The sequence below is a fragment of the Bufo gargarizans genome, chromosome 5, assembly GCF_014858855.1.
Source record: "Bufo gargarizans isolate SCDJY-AF-19 chromosome 5, ASM1485885v1, whole genome shotgun sequence".
NCBI lineage: Eukaryota > Metazoa > Chordata > Amphibia > Anura > Bufonidae > Bufo > Bufo gargarizans.
The window spans coordinates 181,052,454-181,073,168 of NC_058084.1; the positions used below are offsets into that span (position 1 = coordinate 181,052,454).

The window sequence follows — 20,715 nt, forward strand, 5'->3', positions numbered from 1 at the left end:
TAAAAATGTCAGCAGCAATGAAATACCACCAAATGAAATCTCTATTAGTGAGAAGAAAAGGAGGTAAAATTAATTTGGGTGGTAAGTTGCATGACCGAGCAATAAACGGTGAAAGTAGTGTAGTGCAGAAGTGTAAAAAGTGGCCTGGTCATTAAGGGTGTTTCAGCTAGGGGGGTTGAAGTGGTTAAAGACTTCTACGATACTCCGGAGCCCCGGTGTCATCTTTTAGGGACTAAGAAGCCTTATCTACAATCTGGAAGCGAGGTATATATAGGTGTCTTAAGTTTATCCTATACCTCCCTCCCCGGTAAAGTAAGTCCTTTATCACTGCATTGAATCATGCATATTCATATCTCCCACATCAATGATTACAAACCGTGAGAAAGCAGGAGGCACAGATATATATATATATATATATATATGTGTGTGTGTGTGTGTGTTTGTATATGCATCTTTTTTATATATATATTTAATGCTTTATATATTTTTTATTGTATTCAATAATAGCGACAATTTTCACTCATCCACTACTTTTCATCTCTATTGGCTCTGTGGCGCCCCCTCGGTGCTCTCAGGACGTTCCTGAAAAGCACCGTTGACAGTCTTCCTACCCATAAGGCCCCATATATTTGGTCTGCATCCACATTTTTTGCAGACTGGATCCAATTCCATTTATTTCAATAGGACCACAAAAAATGCAGGAAGCACCCCATGTGTCTGTTCTGCAGTCCCGCAAAAAAGACAGAATATCTCCTATTCTTGTCCATTGTGTGGACAAGTATAGGCTTTGGTTTAATAAGTCTGCAAAAAAATGGATGCAACACAGATGTCATCCATATTTTTGTAGATCTGTGTTTTGCGGACCACAAAATATACATGGTTGTGTAAATGCACTATTACTAAGCATACAGGTAAGTCTGTCAGTCACTGAGTAGGACCACCCACATGACTCCTAAACATAAAAAAAACTGATGTTTAAATGAATAAATGAGTTATACTGAATCTTGTGCCACAGAACTACTGTACATGTCAATCTTCTCCGCACCCTCTATAACATGTGCCTATAGATTGCACTTAATTTTAACAGGGACAGGTTTGTTTTAAAGTTGCAAGAAGCACAGTCATATTTCTACAAAATCAGATTTTTTATTTTATAATCAGCTAGTGGAGACAGATGGAGATAAAAGTTTCACAGACTTACAAAGTGAATTTGCAGTGGATAACAATTCTTTTTTTATTATGCACAGTTATGGCAGGCCATTAGAGCTCACAGTTTATTGGTCAGAGGAGAAGTTAATGTTTAATTATTTGAGGACAAAGTCAAGAGGGATATTATTAGAAAATGATGTAATATCGCTTATGATAAGATATCGGTTATAAGCAACAGTTTTGTTAGGTGGAACAGGCTTGTTTCAAATACATCTGTAGGGAAATGTTGGCATGCTTTGACTCTCGCACCCAAGGTTTTACAGGACCATTCATATTATACCTCACAGCTGAAAGAAAGGGGTATCCAGCATCCAATTTCCAGATAAATGCAGTCTTTATTTCATCCAGTAAAAACAATCCCAACAGCAAAGGATACAGTATACAAACTGCGTGTTTCGGTCATGCAACTTGCCCTTACTCATGGTTTACTCCTCACTTATTGTATTATGCATCACTTATTGTATATAATAATCAGAAAAGGTTGTATTAATACAGATTTTAGGTAGATAACACCTGCCCCAAAGTTGGAGATGACAGAGATACTGGGATAGCGTAAAACAGATATTAGAGGGTATGTATCAAGTAACATTGAAGTTTGATATCGCTACATGTATCTTAGGTGATGGTTCCAATATCTTCGCACCTTAAGATATTATATCATATAATATAGTATTCTAAAAAAGTGCTGTTTTTGATAAAAAGGGGAATCATAATTCATCAAAAGGATCTGCCACTGTCCATTTCGGTCTGGAAGAGGCTAAAGACAATTCTCGAGAAATTAAAATCAATGTCGGTAGGACACAGAGTAGATTAATATTGGACAGAATGGCTTGTGAAATTTCATGAGGCCATAATTAGAGATGAGCGAATTTTTTGAAAAAATTTGCTTTGATCCGAATTTATTTGCGGCGAATCGCGTTAAAAAAACTGCTATTTCCTGGCTGCAGAGAGCCTTTATAGTGGTGTAGAACACTGTGCCTTGCAGTAACATGCATAGAAAGTCTGCTGTGGTAGTGAAATAATACTGTGAGTGAGTATGACATGCAGATGACAGGCGTCGCCCTTAGAATCACTGCATACTTGACTTATTTGGGCAGTCACGGGGCCAGAACTGACCAAATAACTCAAGTATGAACTCAACCTTACAGGTCGATGTTAGCGCCAAGCAGAAGCGCACTCCTTTTACACTGTCATCAGCTGATTCCACATAGATGTCTACAGAACCTGTTCTATTAAACGCTTATATAGGGCCCCCCTGACAGAGTGGAGAGGGTGTCAGCAGTAAGTTTATGTTGACGTCACTGATTATTCCTCTGATCTGTCAGAACAATAACCCCTAAAAAATGGATCCTGTCTGTTGAGCATCCGCCTTCACTCGGTCACCATTTGTTCAGTAATCTATCAGTATTGCTAAAGCAAAAAAAAAAAAAAATGGATCCAAAACAGAAATGACACGTGAATGGAATATTTGCATGCCTTCTGTGTTCTGTACCCCCTCCTGCTTTTGGCTACCAATTCACAAGCCAATTCTGATGCAAAATAGGGACCATGTCATGCAGACCTTACAGCTGTTACACAGACTGGATCCGTTGTGCGTATCATTTTTCCTTCCTTCTGACAAATCAGAAGAAGGGTCAAATGATGATGTCAGCAAGGCTGAAAGGCAAAATAGTGGCCCACTCATAAAGTGGGGAGGGTGGGAACAGCACGAGAAGTCCACAGAGTGGCCCTAAGCCATAGTGGTGAGGTGGAAGCAGCATCAATTCAGGAGGAGGCCACAGAGTGGCAAAATGACAGTGTGGAGGTGGCGACAGCATCAGGAGGCCACAGAGTGGCAAGGTGACATAGTGTGGAGGTGGCAACAGCATCAGGAGACCACAGAGTGGCAAGGTGACATAGTATGGAAGTGGCAGCAGCATCAGGAGAGGTGAGTGGCAATACCAGTACCAACTGAAGACGGTAGGTGAAAGAAGGAGCACTTAGCATCAGATGTGTGGCATTAGGCGGGTGGCAGCATCAGAATAGTAGCTGAGGCAGGTAGCTAGAAGAAACTGGTCTCTTTTGTCAAAGTGTTTGTGTGGCACCATGGATGATCTAGTCTGATGCATCAGGCACTGGTGGGTGGAAATCCTGGCTGATCCACGCCTGATTCATCTTGACAAAGGTCAGTCTCTCCACATTTTGGGTGGACAGGTGAGTTCTTGTTGGGGTAACTATGGCCCCCGCTCTTATGCCACCTTGCAGGACAGCTTTTCCTGGGCAAACTCGGATAGTTCCGGCCAAGAATCCAATATAGCTGCCCAGTAGTCCAGTGGATCTACAATGATGGCAGGAAAGGTGCACTCCAAGTTTGCCACCACCTTCTGGTTCAGGTTCTGGTCTATGTCTAGCTGCTGGTGAGTAGTTTCTTCACTATGCGGGTAAAGAAGGCTGCTCATCAGCGACTCTAGACTCAGGCTGCCTGTGATGGAGCTGGTACTGCCTCTGCCACCCCACCCCTCCCCAGCAGTGGAACATGAGCGCAGAGAGCCCCCCTGGTCAGACCTGCGAGAGGATGGATGATGGCGCAGATAGGCAGCAGCCAACTGACTACATAGGATGTCTCTATAGTAGTTTAGTTTATCCTCCCTCTCAGTGGGTGTAAAAAAGGCCCCCACATCTTCCTTAGCACCCTGTAGCTCCGCTGGCTGCTCCTGCTCCTCCTCTCCTGTCACTTGTGTGTAAAAACCACCCATTTCACTACACATTGCTTGTGCTCCAATGTCCTCCTCCTCCTCCAGTTCAGCCACCCCCAGGATTCGATTTCTTGATGAAGGACACAGAGCTGTTTCTCCCCTGTGTGACTCCGTTTACACAGGCAAACGAGGTGTAGAACAGCGTGACACCGCCGTGCCCTGCACATGTGGTATGCTGGAGGAGCACTGTAAATTGTCCCTGCAGTGAAGGCTGAGGACACGGTGGAGGATGAAGAGGTAGAGGCCGACATTGTCACAGGACCAACAGCGAAAATGTGAAGGCGGAAGCGGCGTCACCTGGCCAAGTTGCTGGTGTGGCTGGGCAGGGACCACATTTACCCTGTCGGCCGTAAAGGACATATATTGTCCTTGACCATAGTTACAGTTACTGACCAATTTTTCCATAAAAGGCTGTATTACAAACAAATTTAATCACCAATGAATAGCTAATTGAAGCAATTCAGTTCATACAGAAGAAAGTCAACAATCACCCATCAATTTTACCATATACTTTTTCCTATTAATACACCCCCCAAAAATAAATATAACAATCACAAATCACCACAGAACGGCTAATAGGACGTACGTATATTTCCTATTAATGCACCCTGTAAATGGCTGTAGTACAATGGAACTTCACAGCTCAATGGCAAATATATATATTTTTTGCCATTAATACACGGCAAAAAGGGCTTTAGAATATATAACTGCACCGCTGAACAGCGAATAGGCCCTTATTTTTTTCCCACTTATGCATTCCACAAAAGGCTTTAGAACATATAACTGCACCGCTGAACGGCAAATAGGCCCTTATTTGTCCCACTTATACACAGCACAGAAGGCTTTAGAACATATAACTGCACCACTGAATGGCAAATATATTTTTCTTTTGCCACTAATACACGACAAAAAGGGCTGCAATTTTTGCACTTCGCCATACAACGGCTAATAAGCCCTTTTTCCCACTAATAAAAGCCAAAAATGCTTTAGAACATATAACTGCACAGCACAAGGGCAAATAAGACGTATAAATATTTCCTTGTAATAAACCCTGTTAATGGCTGTATCAAACAGCACTTGTACCCCAATAACAGGAACGGTTTGCTGGAATTAAAGAGCTGTATAATGGTAATTTGGGTCCCCAGCCAGTGCAGCAAGGTGTAATAAGATTGTTCCTATTACCCAGGCTGTAACCTCCCCTACTGAACCCTGTTCTACATAAATGCTGTGGAATAATTCCTCCCTATCCTTTCGCTACACCTTGAATAATCTTTCCCTGAACTTGTAAATGGCTTTTTAGCACAATTAAGTTTTTTCTAGCACTGTCCCTAGCGCCTGCTGACGTCTCTCCCTGCACTACACTGGAAAATGGCGGAATTCAAGATGGCCGAGGATATTTATAGGGCTGTGACATCACAGGACTGGCTGGCTGCTGATTGGCTGCATGCATGGCATTATGGGTGATCCCACCTTCCCAGAGTTCCTTGCTTCATGTCCTCACATGTGCAGCAGCCATTTTAGGAAAAAATGTGATTCGTTACCGCGAAGCGTGAGGAAATTTGGATTCGGTGCAAATCGAATTTTTCCTGAAATTCGGATCAAATTCCACTTTGTCAATTCGATTCGATTTCGATTCGCTCATCTCTAGCCATAATCATAAAAGTGTTTTCCGTTTTTGTTTTTTTTCTCCTCCAATAGGGGGTGAGGGGATCTTTTTATGTGGTTCTTGATTATATTTTTTTTTACCAGTCCTTGTTTTTGTATGTATTGTTTTTCCAATAAATAGCTTATCTACCTTGTCATGCAGTGATACATTATTGCCACAACGTGAGTACCATTTCAATCCTTATGTTATGACTAATGGATGCAACACATGGAGTTCAGTTTAAGAGCTACATTTATAGGCAGATCAGTTTTCCCATTAGTCAATGTGATCTATTGTTTAGAGCAATCGTTTTTTAAATGAATGTACTTCTGAAAATATTGTGTTGCCTTTCAAATAAGAAATGGCGTTAAATTTCTTAGCCAAGTCTGCTATCATCGATCATGGCGTGTACATGTGAACTACTGCCTGTTGGCGCCAGCATACCAGCCTTAGGTATCTCTGGCTCATTAGTCTCTCAGCTGAAAGTACAAGGTTAACTTTCAAAGAAATAGGTTTCAGCATAAGAGATTTATTAAGGTGGTAGATTGTTTTGATTGTACCAGTTACTTTGTCATCTGACTGGGAAATGACAGTCCAGGAAGCAAAATTCAAGGTGACATTAATAACATATTTTCTCAGATTTCTAATAGATTTAAAAAAGAGACCATTCTAAAAGCATAATTTTTATTAGGCTCATTGAAGTAGCAAAATCAGTACAATTTTAGCAGATTTGGGTTTTGTCCAATCTTAAGAGTATCCCATCAGTTCATGCATGATGAAGATGAATATTTTCTTGAAGGTTAGCACTAGTAGTTTACATTTCTTGGTTGTGGGTGGGGATGGTCAAAGCGATCTACCATATCCCATCACTTCAAAGAATACAATATATCTAATGGGATACTGTGATCAAGCAGCTGCATCCAGGCAGAGAGTGAATGAAGAGGTGGCTGCCCAGCTGTTTTTGCAACTGTTCTAGAAGTGAATGGGGAGAGCCATGAGCTAGGCATCCACAGTGGAATATTCCGTTGATACGCCACAAATGGCTATGATGAAAATACTCCATTAGGTATTTGGCAACCTGTTTTGCATTTTGCGTTAATATCACCTGGATATGGCATTCATTATGTGATTGGGAACTGAAATCAGTTATTTTTCTGTCACCATGTGACAATTTATCCTTCATTTAAAAGGCTAGTTCAAAATGGCCACCACAAGTGGACAGAAAATGTCCATGTCTCTGGGCTCTAACTTGTCATTTACATTAATCTGAATATTTTTACTTTTTAAATGAAAGTAGCTTTCCAGTTATAAATGTAAATGTTCTATGATATAAGTATTCTGCCAAAATATTTAGTGATGTGTGTATTATCTCAGTTTCTTATTCCTTTCTATCCAAAAATTCCTGCATTCAATCCTTTCTGTTTTGTCACACAATCTTACATTGACCCCCACCATGAGCTCCTAGTGTCATTTCTAGTCATTAGTTTTAAAGACAATGGTCCGGAACTGCTGAGCAGTGTGAAGCCGCATCAAGACATAAAAAGGGTGTGTTTCCATGATAGCAAAGTAAAAAACAACCTAATCCCAATATGACTGCCAATACAGAAATTCTACACACCACGGTACTAGGAAATAATGAAAATAATGCATGAATTCCTGAATTCATAATGTTCACATAGATTACCTAATTCTGATCAATTGAGCCAAAAGGCAGAAGTGCTTTATAGAAAGGGAAAGTATGAATTATATCTAAGATGTACATTGATTTTTGATGTTTTTAGAAGAGACTTATAAGACGCTCCATTCATCAATGTGCCTCCAGCAGTTGAATTCTTCTATTTGAGCACCTACCTAAACCATATTTGCATTATGTATACTATGTCCACAAAGTTTAGTTACAAAACTAAGCTTCCTTGAAATAAATTAAGCACCTCAATAGGATCTGTTCTGCATTATTTATCTGAAACTGTAAAGCTAGGTACTGCACTTTCCATTTCAAGATGTATTTCACGGATGAGAGCTAAGTACTAGCAGACGGGCACTATTTGATGCAAGCTTTGCATGTCATGGCATTATTGCAATTGACAAATACAAATAAAAGATCTTGTATAGCAATAAAGAGACAAATCTAAACTCAAATTGATAAATGAATATACCATTTTTAAAGGGGCAAGTCCATCAATTTAGTATAACACATATTAACGGCCAATATGTGAATATTTAATGTATTTTTTTTTTACTACTTCATGTCCTGACTCTTTAACTTTCTTTTTGAATGGGCTTGTAGTACAGCAGACAGTCTAGCTTAACTCTCTCAGTCAGACCATCAGTCAGACCTGAGAGAGCCTCCTTCTAGTCACTCAATTAGAGGATCACACATTACAGTAATCCTTCAATGGGAATATTTTATATAGGCCTATCAATAGAGCTATCATAATGTTATCCCTGCTTTGCAGATAACATTTATCCCTCCAGGCAGCAGTAAACTGACAATGGATTACCTCTATATGGGAGGTCTTATCATTTGTTCTGATTGCTCAAGAAGGACAACATTCTATATGTAAGAGAACATCACAAGCAGGGCCTTTCTCTTTCTGTACTAGTTTGCAATTTGTCTTGTTCATGCTTATTGCAATTGTATTGTGTTATGTACAGCGGGTGAAATAAAAAGTAAGTAAATATATTAGTAAAGGTGCTATTGACATGAAATTCTCACCAGATTTTGGCAACAACCCATCCAATCCACACAGACAGAAATAAAACCATAGCTGTCGATAAATGAAGCTATATGTAATAATGAGAAATGACACAGAAAAAGTATTGCACATGTGAAGAAAGAGAAGTGCAAAAAGCCATGGAAAGTCATGACACCAGCTCAAATCTATCAGTAATTAGAAAGCAATCAACTGGTTCAACTGATGGCCTATAAAAAGGTGTCTTATTACCAAGTTGCCACACAAGAAACATCTCATGATGGGTAAAACCAGTAAGCTCTCTCAAGACCTTTGCAACCTTATTGTTGCTAAATAAATTGATGGCATTGGTTACAGAAGAATTTCTAAACTACTGAAGGTTCCAGTGAGCACTGTTGGGGCCATAATCCAAAAGTGGAAAGAACATAATTTCACCATAAACTGGCCACGACCAGATGTTCCCCGCAATTTTTAAGACAGAGGAATGAAAATAATTATCAGAAGAGTTGTCCAAGAGCCAATGTCCACCTGTGGAAAGTAAGTAATGCACTCAACCTCCATAGCCTGTATGAACGCTCACCACGCAAGACACGGCCATCTACCTGGGACTTCTGAGCAGAGTACTTTTGTAGCTGGTTCCTACACAGCCCTGAATATTGGAGGCTTTAGTAAGTCCAAAGTGAGGCAGTATCTTTAGTGATAGGGACCCATCTGCGGAAGCCACTTTGACGCTTGGTAGGTGGCCTCGACATGTATGTGCGCTAAGAGCTTCCATTACTCATTTATAGTCGGTATTGTACCACTTTTATCTAGAATGACCCCCATTTCTTAGCTCTATTGTTTGCATATATAATGGTGTGCAGCCATTTTGTTTTTTGTAATTCTGTGCACACATCAGTATTTTTTTTTACTGATCGTGGGTCAGTGAAAAACATCACATAGACATGCACGGCCAAAAAACATGGACGGCACTTGTGTTTGGTCCCTTTTTCACTTACCACTAATAGGAGATGCTTTGCTCTGGAAATTACGGTAACTTTCAGCTGAGCACTCTCCATGGAATACAGATGACACACAGAGAGCAAAAGACCAAATATGGACATCTTCACAGATAAAACATGTACAGATTTTTTATTTTTTTTGCAGACATCAAATGGACATGGAAATGTGAATGAGACGTTAAACTGTTAATCATGTACTGAACTCGGAATATTTATTTTGTAGTATTTCCAGCTCCCAGCTTATTTGTGTATATTAATGTACTGAAAGCGAGTTAGGAACAAAATTTATAGACCAGTTGAAGTTTTCTATGATCAGGGAAAACACAAATGTCATATAAAAATCATTAAAACCCCACAATGTGACAAAAACGCCTATCACAATGATTGTCAGGCAAGCGACAGTGTGGTACTTACAGGCTGCAGAAGATAGATAAGGGATGATTCCTGAATCACTATTACTGGGATGCAGGAGATTTTGACAGCATGATAGAGTGTCTCTACTGAAGCCATAATCTGGTCAAAACGTCCCCCTAGTCCGCCCAATGCCACAATGATATCGACCTTAAAAAGCAGAGAAAAATAATTTAAGATCAACAGAAAATAATAATAGCTGTGAAATATCACTATACATTCCAAATGTGGAATGTATAAAAAAAAAAAAGTCATAGTCATAGACACAGGCGGATTATGATTGGAGCTATGTGAGCTCCAGCATTAGGCTCCTGCTACTCCCCACCTGGGTGGTGGTGTGGTGGGGGCTATAGCAATCAGTTATGGAGTGACAGCATCAGCGGTAAGAGAGAGTGTGAGGAAGGGGCTTCAGTGATACAGTCTGGGGAGTGCAGTTATGTTGTAGTCTGTATTACATTTTAGAGAAGGACTACTGTGCTGCAGTAAGTGAGACATCTACTCAATGTAGCGATTCAGTCCAAATCACGCTAAAGTAAGATAGAGTAACACATCTAATTGGAGGGGCATGCCTTTTAATAAGTTTGTTGCATGTTTGGCTGTCCATGTACCAGAAAATCAACTAGGAACTGGTGTACTCCGTAATGCTTCCGTGGGGTTCCATGCCTCCGTTCTGCACCACAGCTCCGGATTGCATCCGTGATGCGGGAAACACACGGCCGGTGCCCGTATTTTGCGGACCTGCTATTTGTGGGCCGCAATACAGCCACGCCCGGGCAACGACCGTGTGCATGAGGCCTAAATCTGTGAGGGTAGAGGGAAACCACACCCCTCTTGCTAAGCCATGCCCCTTTGAGAAGCAGAAAGTGACCAAAAGTCACCCATTTCTGCTGGAACAGACTACCAGTGTTGGTTGCCTACCACATTGTTTCACGTTACACCAACAAACTTAAATGTATTTTATTGGGATATTTTATTTATGTGATAGACCAGGCATGCTCAACCTGTGGCCCTCCTGCTGTTGCAAATCTACAACTCCCAGCATGCCTGAACAGCTTACAGCTATCAGCCTACAGCAGGGCATGGTGGGAGTTGTAGTTTTACAACAGCTGGAGGGCAAAAGGTTGAGAATCCCTGTGATAGACCAACACCACAAAGTAGCAAGTATGTGTGAAGTGAAAAGAAAATAATACATGGTTTTCAAAATGTTTAATAAAAAATCTGAAAAGTGTGGCGTGCATTTGTAATCAGCCCCCTGTACTCTGATACCCCTAAATAAAATACAATCTGGCCAATTGCCTTCAGAAGTCACCTAATCAGTAAATAGATTCCATCTGTGTGTAATTTATTCTCAGTATAACTACAGCTATTCTGGGAAGACCTCAGAGGTTTGTTAGTGAATATTCGTGATTAAACAGCATCATGAAAACCAAGGCACATACCAGACAGGTCAGGGATAAAGTTGTGGAGAAGTATAAAGCAAAGTTAGGTTATAAAAAAATATCCCAAGCTATGAATATGTCATAGAGCACAGAAAATGGAAGGAGTATGGCACAACTGCAAACCTACCAAGACATGGCCTTTCACTTAAACTGACAGCCCAGGCAAGGAGAGCACTAATTAAAGAAGCAGCCAAGAGGCACATGGTCACTCTGGAGGAGCTGCAGAGATCCACAGCTCAGGTGGGAGAATCTGTCCACAGGACAATTATTAGTCATGTACTCCACAAATCTGTCTTTTATGGAAGAGTGGCAAGAAGAAAGCCAGCCATAAGTAGTCCAGTTTGCACTGTGCCACAAGCCATGTAGGGAACACCACAAACATGTGGAAGAAGATGCTCTTGTCAGGTGAGACCAAAGTTTAACTTTTTAGACTAAATGAAAAACGCTATGTGTGGCGGAAAACGAACACTGCACATCACATTGGACATGCCATCCCCACCGTGAAACATGGTCGTGACAGCATCATGCTGTGGAGATGCTTTTCTTCAGCAGGCACTGGTAAGTTGGTCAGAATTGATGGGAAGATGGATGGAGCTAAATACATGGCAATCCTGGAGGAAAACCTTGTAGAGACTGCAAAAGACTTGAGACTGGGGCGGAGGTTCACCTTCCAGCAGGGCAACAACCCTAAACATACAGCTAGAGCTACAATGAAATGGTTTATCTCAAAGCATATTCATGTGTTAGAATGGCCCAGTGAAAGTCCAGACCTAAGTCCCATTGAGAATCTAGGGTAAGACTTGAAAACTGCTGGTTATAGACGCTCCCCATCCAATCTGACTGAGCTTGAGCTATTTTGCAATGAAGAATGGGCAAAAATGTCAGCCTCTAGATGTGCAAAGCTCATATAGAGACATATCCCAAAAGTCTTGCAGCTGTAATTGCAGTGAAACGTGGTCCTACAAAGTATTGACAAATGCACGCCACACTTTTCAGATTTTTATGTATTATTTTCACTTCAAATATGCGTGCTACTTTGTGTTGGTCTATCATATAACATCCAAAAAATATATATTTAAAAGGGTTGTCCCACAAAAAATATTCTACAGTTTTCAAACCAACACCTGGATCTTAATCCTTTTATAACTGCAGGTAATTAAAAATGTAGGATAGCCACTAAGTTATTCAATAAAATGTGTCTGTACAGCACCACTTGCTGTTTTTCTCTTTTTTCTCTTGCTGTTTTTCTCAGCTCACTGAGATGGCCACACATGCTCATTTTCATCCTTCAACTGCCTCCTGAGCTATGATAGGGAGAGCATGGACACGCCCCTAAAGCTGGAGGAAAAAAGACACGCCCCTTGAGCAGTTAGCTTGATATAAATCTAGCAGAGCAATGAATGGGGAGATCTCTGGATCCATGTGAGGTAAAGGGCTGGTTCTAGCTTTCTTAGAAAGAGGTTGTCATGCCCTATATGTCTGATTTTTGTCTGTATTATTTTACATTAGTCATGGGATAACCCCTTTAAGTTTCTGGGTATAAACGTGAAAAAATTTCAAGGGGTATGAATACTTTATCACTGCAATTCTACATGCAGCATAATACAGTCCTGATTTTAGTTTAAGACCACTTGAAAAATGGCATGTTGGATCTTAACAAGGTTCAAGTAGAGCTTCAACATGCAACAAGAAGAAATGAGAGTGAGACAAAACATTTTTTGAGCATTCAATTAATTGAAAATAACGATTAAACTGAAACAGGCTGTTTTTCAGCTGAGCCAAATTTTAGGACCACATGCCTTTAAAAGGCAAAATCTGTGCAAAGATGTGGATTCATTGTCATTTTCTGTCAGGTAGTCACACGTTGTGATGGGAAAAGCAAACAAACTCTCCCTTTTTGAACGTGGTCGGGTTGTTGAACTGCATAAGCAGGGTCTCTCACAGCGCGCCATTGCTGCTGAGGTGGGACACAGTAAGACTTTCTTAAATGATCCTGAGGGTTATGGAACAAAAAGGTCAAGTGGAAGACGCAAAAAAATTTCATCAGCACTGAACCGGAGGATCCAATTGGCTGTTCGTCAAGACACTGGACGATCCTCGGCCCAAATTAAGGCCCTTACTGGTGCTGACTGCAGCCCCATAACCATCAGACGGCATCTGAGACTGAAGGGCTTCAAAAACAAAAAACGTCTTCAAAGACCTCGTCTCCTTGAACGCCACAGAACTGCTCGTTTGGACTCTGCAAGAGAGCACCAAACATGGGACATTCAAAGGTGGAAGAAAGTTTTATTCTCTGATGAGAAAAAATTTAACCTTGATGGTCCTGATGGTTTCCAACATTACTGGCATGACAAGCAGATCCCACCTAAGATGTTTTCTACGCGCCACAGTGGAGGGGGCGCCATAATGGTCTGGGGTGCTTTTTCTTTCAGTGGAACCATGGAGCTTCAGGAAGTGCAGGGGCGTCAAACGGCCGCTGGCTATGTACAGATGTTGCAGAGAGCATTCCTCATGACTGAGGGCCCTCGTCTGTGTGATAACTACTGGGTTTTTCAACAGGACAACGCTACAGTACACATTGCCCGCAGGACAAGGGACTTCTTCCAGGAGAATAACATCTCCACCCTGCGTGTTCCCCTGATCTAAATCGAATTAAGAACCTTTGAGGATGGATGGCAAGGGAAGTTTACAAAAATGGACAACAGTTCCAGACAGTAGATGGCCATCTTCACCACTTGGAGAAATGTTCCCAGTCACCTCATGGAAACGCTTGCATCAAGCATGCCGAAACGAATTTTGGAAGTGATAAACAATAACGGCGGAGCTACTCATTACTGAGTTTATGTTTGGAAGTTGGATTTCTGTTTTGGGGGGGATTTAGTATATTTTTGGGAGGTGTGGTCCTAAACTTTTGATCAGCTGAAAAACAGCCTGTTTCAGTTTATTCGTTGTTTTCATTAAATTGAATGCTCAATATTTTTTTTGTCTCACTCCCATTTCTTCTTGTTGCATGTTGAAGCTCTACTTGGAACCTTGTTAAGATCCAGCCATGCTAAATATTATTTTTTGCCATTTTTTTAAGTGGTCTTAAACTTTTGATCAGAACTGTATATAGATTATATATATATATATATATATATATATATATACAGTACAGACCAAAAGTTTGGACACACCTTCTCGTTCAAAGAGTTTTCTTTATTTTCATTATGAAAATTGTAGATTCACACTGAAGGCATCAAAACTATGAATTAACACATGTGGAATTATATACATAACAAAAAAGTGTGAAACAACTGAAAATATGTCATATTCTAGGTTCTTCAAAGTAGCCCCCTTTTGCTTTGATTACTGCTTTGCACACTCTTGGCATTCTCTTGATGAGCTTCAAGAGGTAGTCACCTGAAATGGTCTTCCAACAGTCTTGAAGGAGTTCCCAGAGATGCTTAGCACTTGTTGGCCCTTTTGCCTTCACTCTGCGGTCCAGCTCACCCCACACCATCTCGATTGGGTTCAGGTCCGGTGACTGTGGAGGCCAGATCATCTGGCGCAGCACCCCATCACTCTCCTTCATGGTCAAATTGCCCTTACACAGCCTGGAGGTGTGTTTGGGGTCATTGTCCTGTTGAAAAATAAATAATGGTCCAACTAATAGCAAACCGGATGGAATAGCATGCGGCTGCAAGATGCTGTGGTAGCCATGGTGGTTCAGTATGCCTTCAATTTTGAATAAATCCCCAACAGTGTCACCAGCAAAGCGCCCCCACACCATCACACCTCCTCCTACATGCTTCACGGTGGGAACCAGGCATGTAGAGTCCATCCGTTCACCTTTTCTGCGTCGCACAAAGACACAGTGTTTGAAACCAAAGATCTCAAATTTGGACTCATCAGACCAAAGCACAGATTTCCACTGGTCTAATGTCCATTTGTGGTGTTCTTTAGCCCAAACAAGTCTCTTCTGCTTGTTGCCTGTCCTTAGCAGTGGTTTCCTAGCAGATATTCTACCATGAAGGCCTGATTCATACAGTCTCCTCTTAACAGTTGTTCTAGAGATGTGTCTGCTGCTAGAACTCTGTGTGGCATTGACCTGGTCTCTAATCTGAGCTGCTGTTAACCTGTGATTTCTGAGGCTGGTGACTCGGATGAACTTATCCTCCGCAGCAGAGGTGACTTTTGGTCTTCCTTTCCTGGGGCGGTCCGCATGTGAGCCAGTTTCTTTGTAGCGCTTGATGGTTTTTGTGACTGCATTTGGGGACACTTTCAAAGTTTTCACAATTTTTCAGACTGACTGACCTTCATTTCTTAAAGTAATGATGGCCACTCGTTTTTCTTTACTTAGCTGCTTCTTTCTTGCCATAATAAAAATTCTAACAGTCTATTCAGTAGGACTATCAGCTGTGTATCCACCTGACTTCTCCACAACGCAACTGATGGTCCCAACCCCATTTATAAGGCAAGAAATCCCACTTAGTAAACCTGACAGGGCACACCTGTGAAGTGAAAACCATTTCAGGTGACTACCTCTTAAAGCTCATCAAGAGAATGCCAAGAGTCAGCAAAGCAGTAATCAAAGCAAAAGGTGGCTACTTTGAAGAACCTAGAATATGACATATTTTCAGTTGCTTCACACTTTTTTGTTATGTATATAATTCCACATGTGTTAATTCATAGTTTTGATGCCTTCAGTGTGAATCTACAATTTTCTATGAATTAACACATGTGGAATTATATACTTATAATACATATTATGAGATGCAAAATTCGCATGTGCGCTAATGAAATCGCCTTACGAAGATTCGCAACTCAATTCAATCACTAATGTATGATTCATACATTAGTGATTGAATTGAGTTGCGAATCTTCGTAAGGTGATTTTATTAGCGCACATGCGAATATCTACACTTGTCCCCAGAACAGAGAGGCAAAGGCCTGTGCATTCATATAGTATAGCACCATATTCGCGAATACTTCGAACTTCGTAAAATTCGATTTACGAATATTCGTATTTTTTATTTTAGTTTCCACCTTACAGAGCCCTTTGCCTCTGTTCTGGGACGTGATGATATTCGCATGTGCGCTAATAAAATCGCCTTACGAAGATTCGCAACTCAATTCAATCACTAATGTATGATTCATACATTAGTGATTGAATTGAGTTGCGAATCTTCGTAAGGTGATTTTATTAGCGCACATGCGAATATCTACACTTGTCCCCAGAACAGAGAGGCAAAGGCCTGTGCATTCATATAGTATAGCACCATATTCGCGAATACTTCGAACTTCGTAAAATTCGATTTACGAATATTCGTATTTTTTATTTTAGTTTCCACCTTACAGATTACATTGATCTGTACTCTGTCAACTACTGTCATCACCCCCCACTGTATCTCGATTGATTCCCAAAAGTCCAAAAGCTCAGATCTTACTCACATTGCCTAGAAAGTGATTGAGGCGCGAATCTTTGTAAGGCGATTTTATTAGCGCACAGGCGAATATCGGCACGTCCCAGAACAGAGGCAAAGGGCTTTGCATTCTTACATTAGTGATTGAATTGAGTTGCGAATCTTCGTAAGGCGATTTCATTAGCGCACATGCGAATTTTGCATCTCATAATATGTATTATGCGATGCGAAAATTCAAATTATCGCATATGCGAAATAATAACGAATTCGAATATTCGAGAATATTTTACGAATATTCTTTCGAATATTCGCAAAATTTCGCGAATTCGAATATGGGACATGCCGCTCAACACTATTGACAAACAGTCCTAAAAATAAACAGTGACATGTACCAACATGATACATATCAAATATAAGAGTAATTACAATACATGGTAAAAAGCTGATCGATTAATAAAAAGCATTACAAACAACCATGATTCTCAATACAAATACATAAATTATTATAAATGACATTATTGTGTGACGTGTACTCAATTATCTAAAGTGACAAGTGCTTACTGCATGATGTATCAAAAGGAGAGGGGAGGGAGGAGAAAACAGGGGTATGGTGGCGTCCAGATACCCATCGCCCAATTTGTCTTGCCGTGGGCTGATTGACAGCATGGCTTTTGGAGATACTTTTATAACCCTTTCCAGCTCTATGCAAGTCAACAATTCTTAATCGTAGGTCTTCTGAGAGCTCTTTTGTGCGAGGCATCATTCACATCAGGCAACACTTCTTGTGAAAAGAAAACCCAGAACTGGTGTGTGTTTTTTATAGGGCAAGTCAGCTGTAACACCTCCAATCTCATCTTATTGATTGGACTCCAGTTGGCTGACACCCCACTCCAATTAGCTCTTGGAGATGTCATTAGTCTAGGGGTTCACATACTTTTTCCACCTGCACTGTTAATGTTTACATGGTGTGTTCAATAAAAACATGGTAACATTTAATTATTTGTGTGTTATTAGTTTAAGCAGACTGCGATTGTCTATTGTTGTGACTTAGATGAAGATCAGATCACATTTTATGACCAATTTATGCAGAAATCCATATAATTCCAAAGGGTTCACATACTTTTTCTTGCAACTGTAGATTGTTTACCACTGACCTATTAGGCCATGGCTTTGGCAGCAAAGGCAGAGGAAGCCCTATCCCTCTTTCATCCCTAGTTGGGAACTTGTTAATCAGGGGAGAAATGGCCAAATACCTGGTTTTCCTGGTTGTCCAACCTAGGGCTCTTTCACATCTGCGTTCTTTTCTTCCGGCATAGAGTTCCGTCGTCGGGGCTCTATGCCGGAAGAATCCTGATCAGGATTATCCCCATGCATTCTGAATGGATAGAAATCCGTTCAGGATGCATCAGGATGTCTTCTGTTCTGGACTGGAACGTTTTTTGGCCGGAGAAAATACCGCAGCATGCTGCGCTTTTTGCTCCGGCCAAAAATCCTGAAGACTTGCCGCAAGGCCGGATCCGGAATTAATGCCCATTGAAAGGCATTGATCCGGATCCGGCCTTAAGCTAAACGTTGTTTCGGCGCATTGCCGGATCCGACGTTTAGCTTTTTCTCAATGGTTACCATGGCTGCCGGGACGCTAAAGTCCTGGCAGCCATGGTAAAGTGTAGCGGGGAGCGGGGGAGCAGCATACTTACAGTCCGTGCGGCTCCCGGGGCGCTCCAGAGTGACGTCAGGGCGCCCCAAGCGCATGGATCACGTGATCGCATGGCACGTCACCCATGCGCATGGGGCGCTCTGACGTCACTCTGGAGCGCCCCGGGAGCCGCACAGACTGTAAGTATACTGCTCACCCGCTCCCCGCTCCTACTATGGCAACCAGGACTTTAATAGCGTCCTGGCTGCCATAGTAACACTAAAAGCATTTTGAAGACGGATCCGTCTTCAAATGCTTTCAGTACACTTGCGTTTTTCCGGATCCGGCGTGTAATTCCGGCAAGTTGAGTACACGCCGGATCCGGACAACGCACGTGTGAAAGAGGCCCTACCTAAACAGATAGTTGGCCTGGGTCCTTCTCAATAAGCTGTCATTAATAATGGTCGTTTAGTTAGCAGGCGACAGGTCCTTATGTATCTGGCTAGTGGCTGGGTTGGTCGATCATAGTATTAAATGGCTGACAACGGGTACATAAGGACCTGATGCTCCCAGCATCAAGATGAGATTGGGTCCTGATATGACAGCTGAAGTAATGAGTCATGACATTCATTGCAAAGGTTCACTTACTAAGGCTGATGGCCATGACCAGCTTTACTGCACCTAAAGTGTTTTTCCATGCCACTCCGAGTGAAGTCTCCATCCCTGGCTTCCTCAGGCTGGCTACCACTGGTTCCACATGTGCTCCACAAGTTTGGCCCTTGGCATATAGCCTATAGTGGGCCTCCTGCTCCTCTTCCTATCATACTTGCCTTACATGCATGTGACAAATGTGCACATCAGTGTATCCATGTATGAGATGAACATGCTATGTGTGCATGTATGTGAATAACAAGTGTATGAGTGCATCCATGGGGCTAAAATATTTAAAGGTACATAGGGATAATGCATACTTGTCTTTTATAATTGCTGCCCAATTTTAATGCGCCTCTTTTAGCAAATTTCACATCAGCAGAATTGTCCAGATCAGCGTATAAAACACAGTCTTAGAAAATCCCCCCTACCCCCCAAAGTTGCTGTTCCTCCATGCAAGGACAGATGTGGACTGAACAGATAAATCAGTATTCTGGTGCTATTCAGACACAGTGCAATGAGCAGCAGGGTTCTGCTTTTGCTCAAGATTGTTCTATAATGTTTCTAAACAACCACAAATGGATTATTTGACACTAGAGGCAGGACACTAGAAAAAGTTCACATTTATGCATGTATCCTAGAAAAGTGGGCACCACAATTATTTCAAGGCCCGGTAGCTAATAGTGTTGATCTACTGAGCACCCGAGCACAATGGAAGTCAATGGGAGAACCCAAGCATTAAATCAGGCAACCCCTGCTCTGAAGAGGGGAGGGTGTCTGGTTCACATGAAAAGGTCAGAAATTGATGGAAACACCACTGAAATGGTTCAGAAACAGCATAGGGAGGATGTCTGTATGCATCTCGGACTCCAGGTCGCTGCTGGGAACGATGTTGTCTGAGTAGTACGCCACTTTTATAGATTGATAATAATACGCACAAAACCAAAGATAAAAATCGATTTTATAGGAAAAATTGTATATTTACTTGTATATAAAGTGCAAGTGCTGCCAAAAATTACAAGGAAGAGGCACTCCGATACAACCTGTATATGACATAAAGGAGGGCCTCATTCATATTGTGGTACAATTGTTCAGGTAGTGGGACTCCTACACTCAAAGTCTATGTACTAAGGGAAAGGGCTGCCAAAATTTACAAGGAACCGACACTCCAATACACCCTTTATTATACATAACAGGAGGGCATCATACACACCCTTGAAAAATTATGACTGATGGCCTGCTGATGAACCTCAAAAACATTAGGAGCAAGGGCCTGCTAGTGACCCTGTAAAGGGGTGAGGGTCTGCTGCTCTGCTGACCATCTAAAAAAATAGGGGTGAGGGTCTGCTGCTGATCTGACCTTCTAAAACATTAGTGGTGAGGGTCTGCTGCAGAGCTAACCATCTAAAACATTAGGGGTGAGGGCCTGCTGCTGAGCTGACCATCTAAAACAGGCATGCTCAACCTGCAGCCCTCCAGCTGTTGTAAAACTACAACTCCCACAATCCCCTGCTGTAGGCTGATAGCTGTAGGCTGTTCGGGCATGCTTGGAGTTCTAGTTTTGCAACAGCTGGAGGGCAGCAGGTTGAGCATGCCTGATCTAAAACATTACCCTTCTTATAGAGGTCGCCTTGGCGTTCGGCAGAAGGGCTCAAATGATTTTGTACAAAATGTATTTGCTAAGCATCTCTAAGTTATTAGCATAGCATTTGCAATGTAATATACCTTTGTACTTTACCTTTGTTTTGTAGAGTGCTGTTGCACCATGTGTTTGTCAGATGTATATTTGCAGCCACATCAGCAACGTGCACCTGCGCATTGGGATGTGCTGACCTCTCCTTTTTTGTGTTTCTAGTATTATGTATAGGAGTTGTGGCTGACTCCTATGGT

The 20,715-nt window shown here is 41.6% G+C and overlaps 1 protein-coding gene across 4 annotated transcripts in view; it reads right to left on the bottom strand.

The window, feature by feature from the left end:
• Window positions 1-20,715, bottom strand: part of TPK1 (thiamin pyrophosphokinase 1) — a 730,092-nt gene that overhangs the window by 334,283 nt on the left and 375,094 nt on the right. For all 4 annotated transcript variants that reach the window (XM_044294424.1, XM_044294425.1, XM_044294426.1 and 1 more), the window contains exon 7: window positions 9,698-9,844. In XM_044294424.1, coding sequence (XP_044150359.1) covers window positions 9,698-9,844 — 147 coding nt within the window. The remainder of the gene's footprint in view (window positions 1-9,697; window positions 9,845-20,715) is intronic.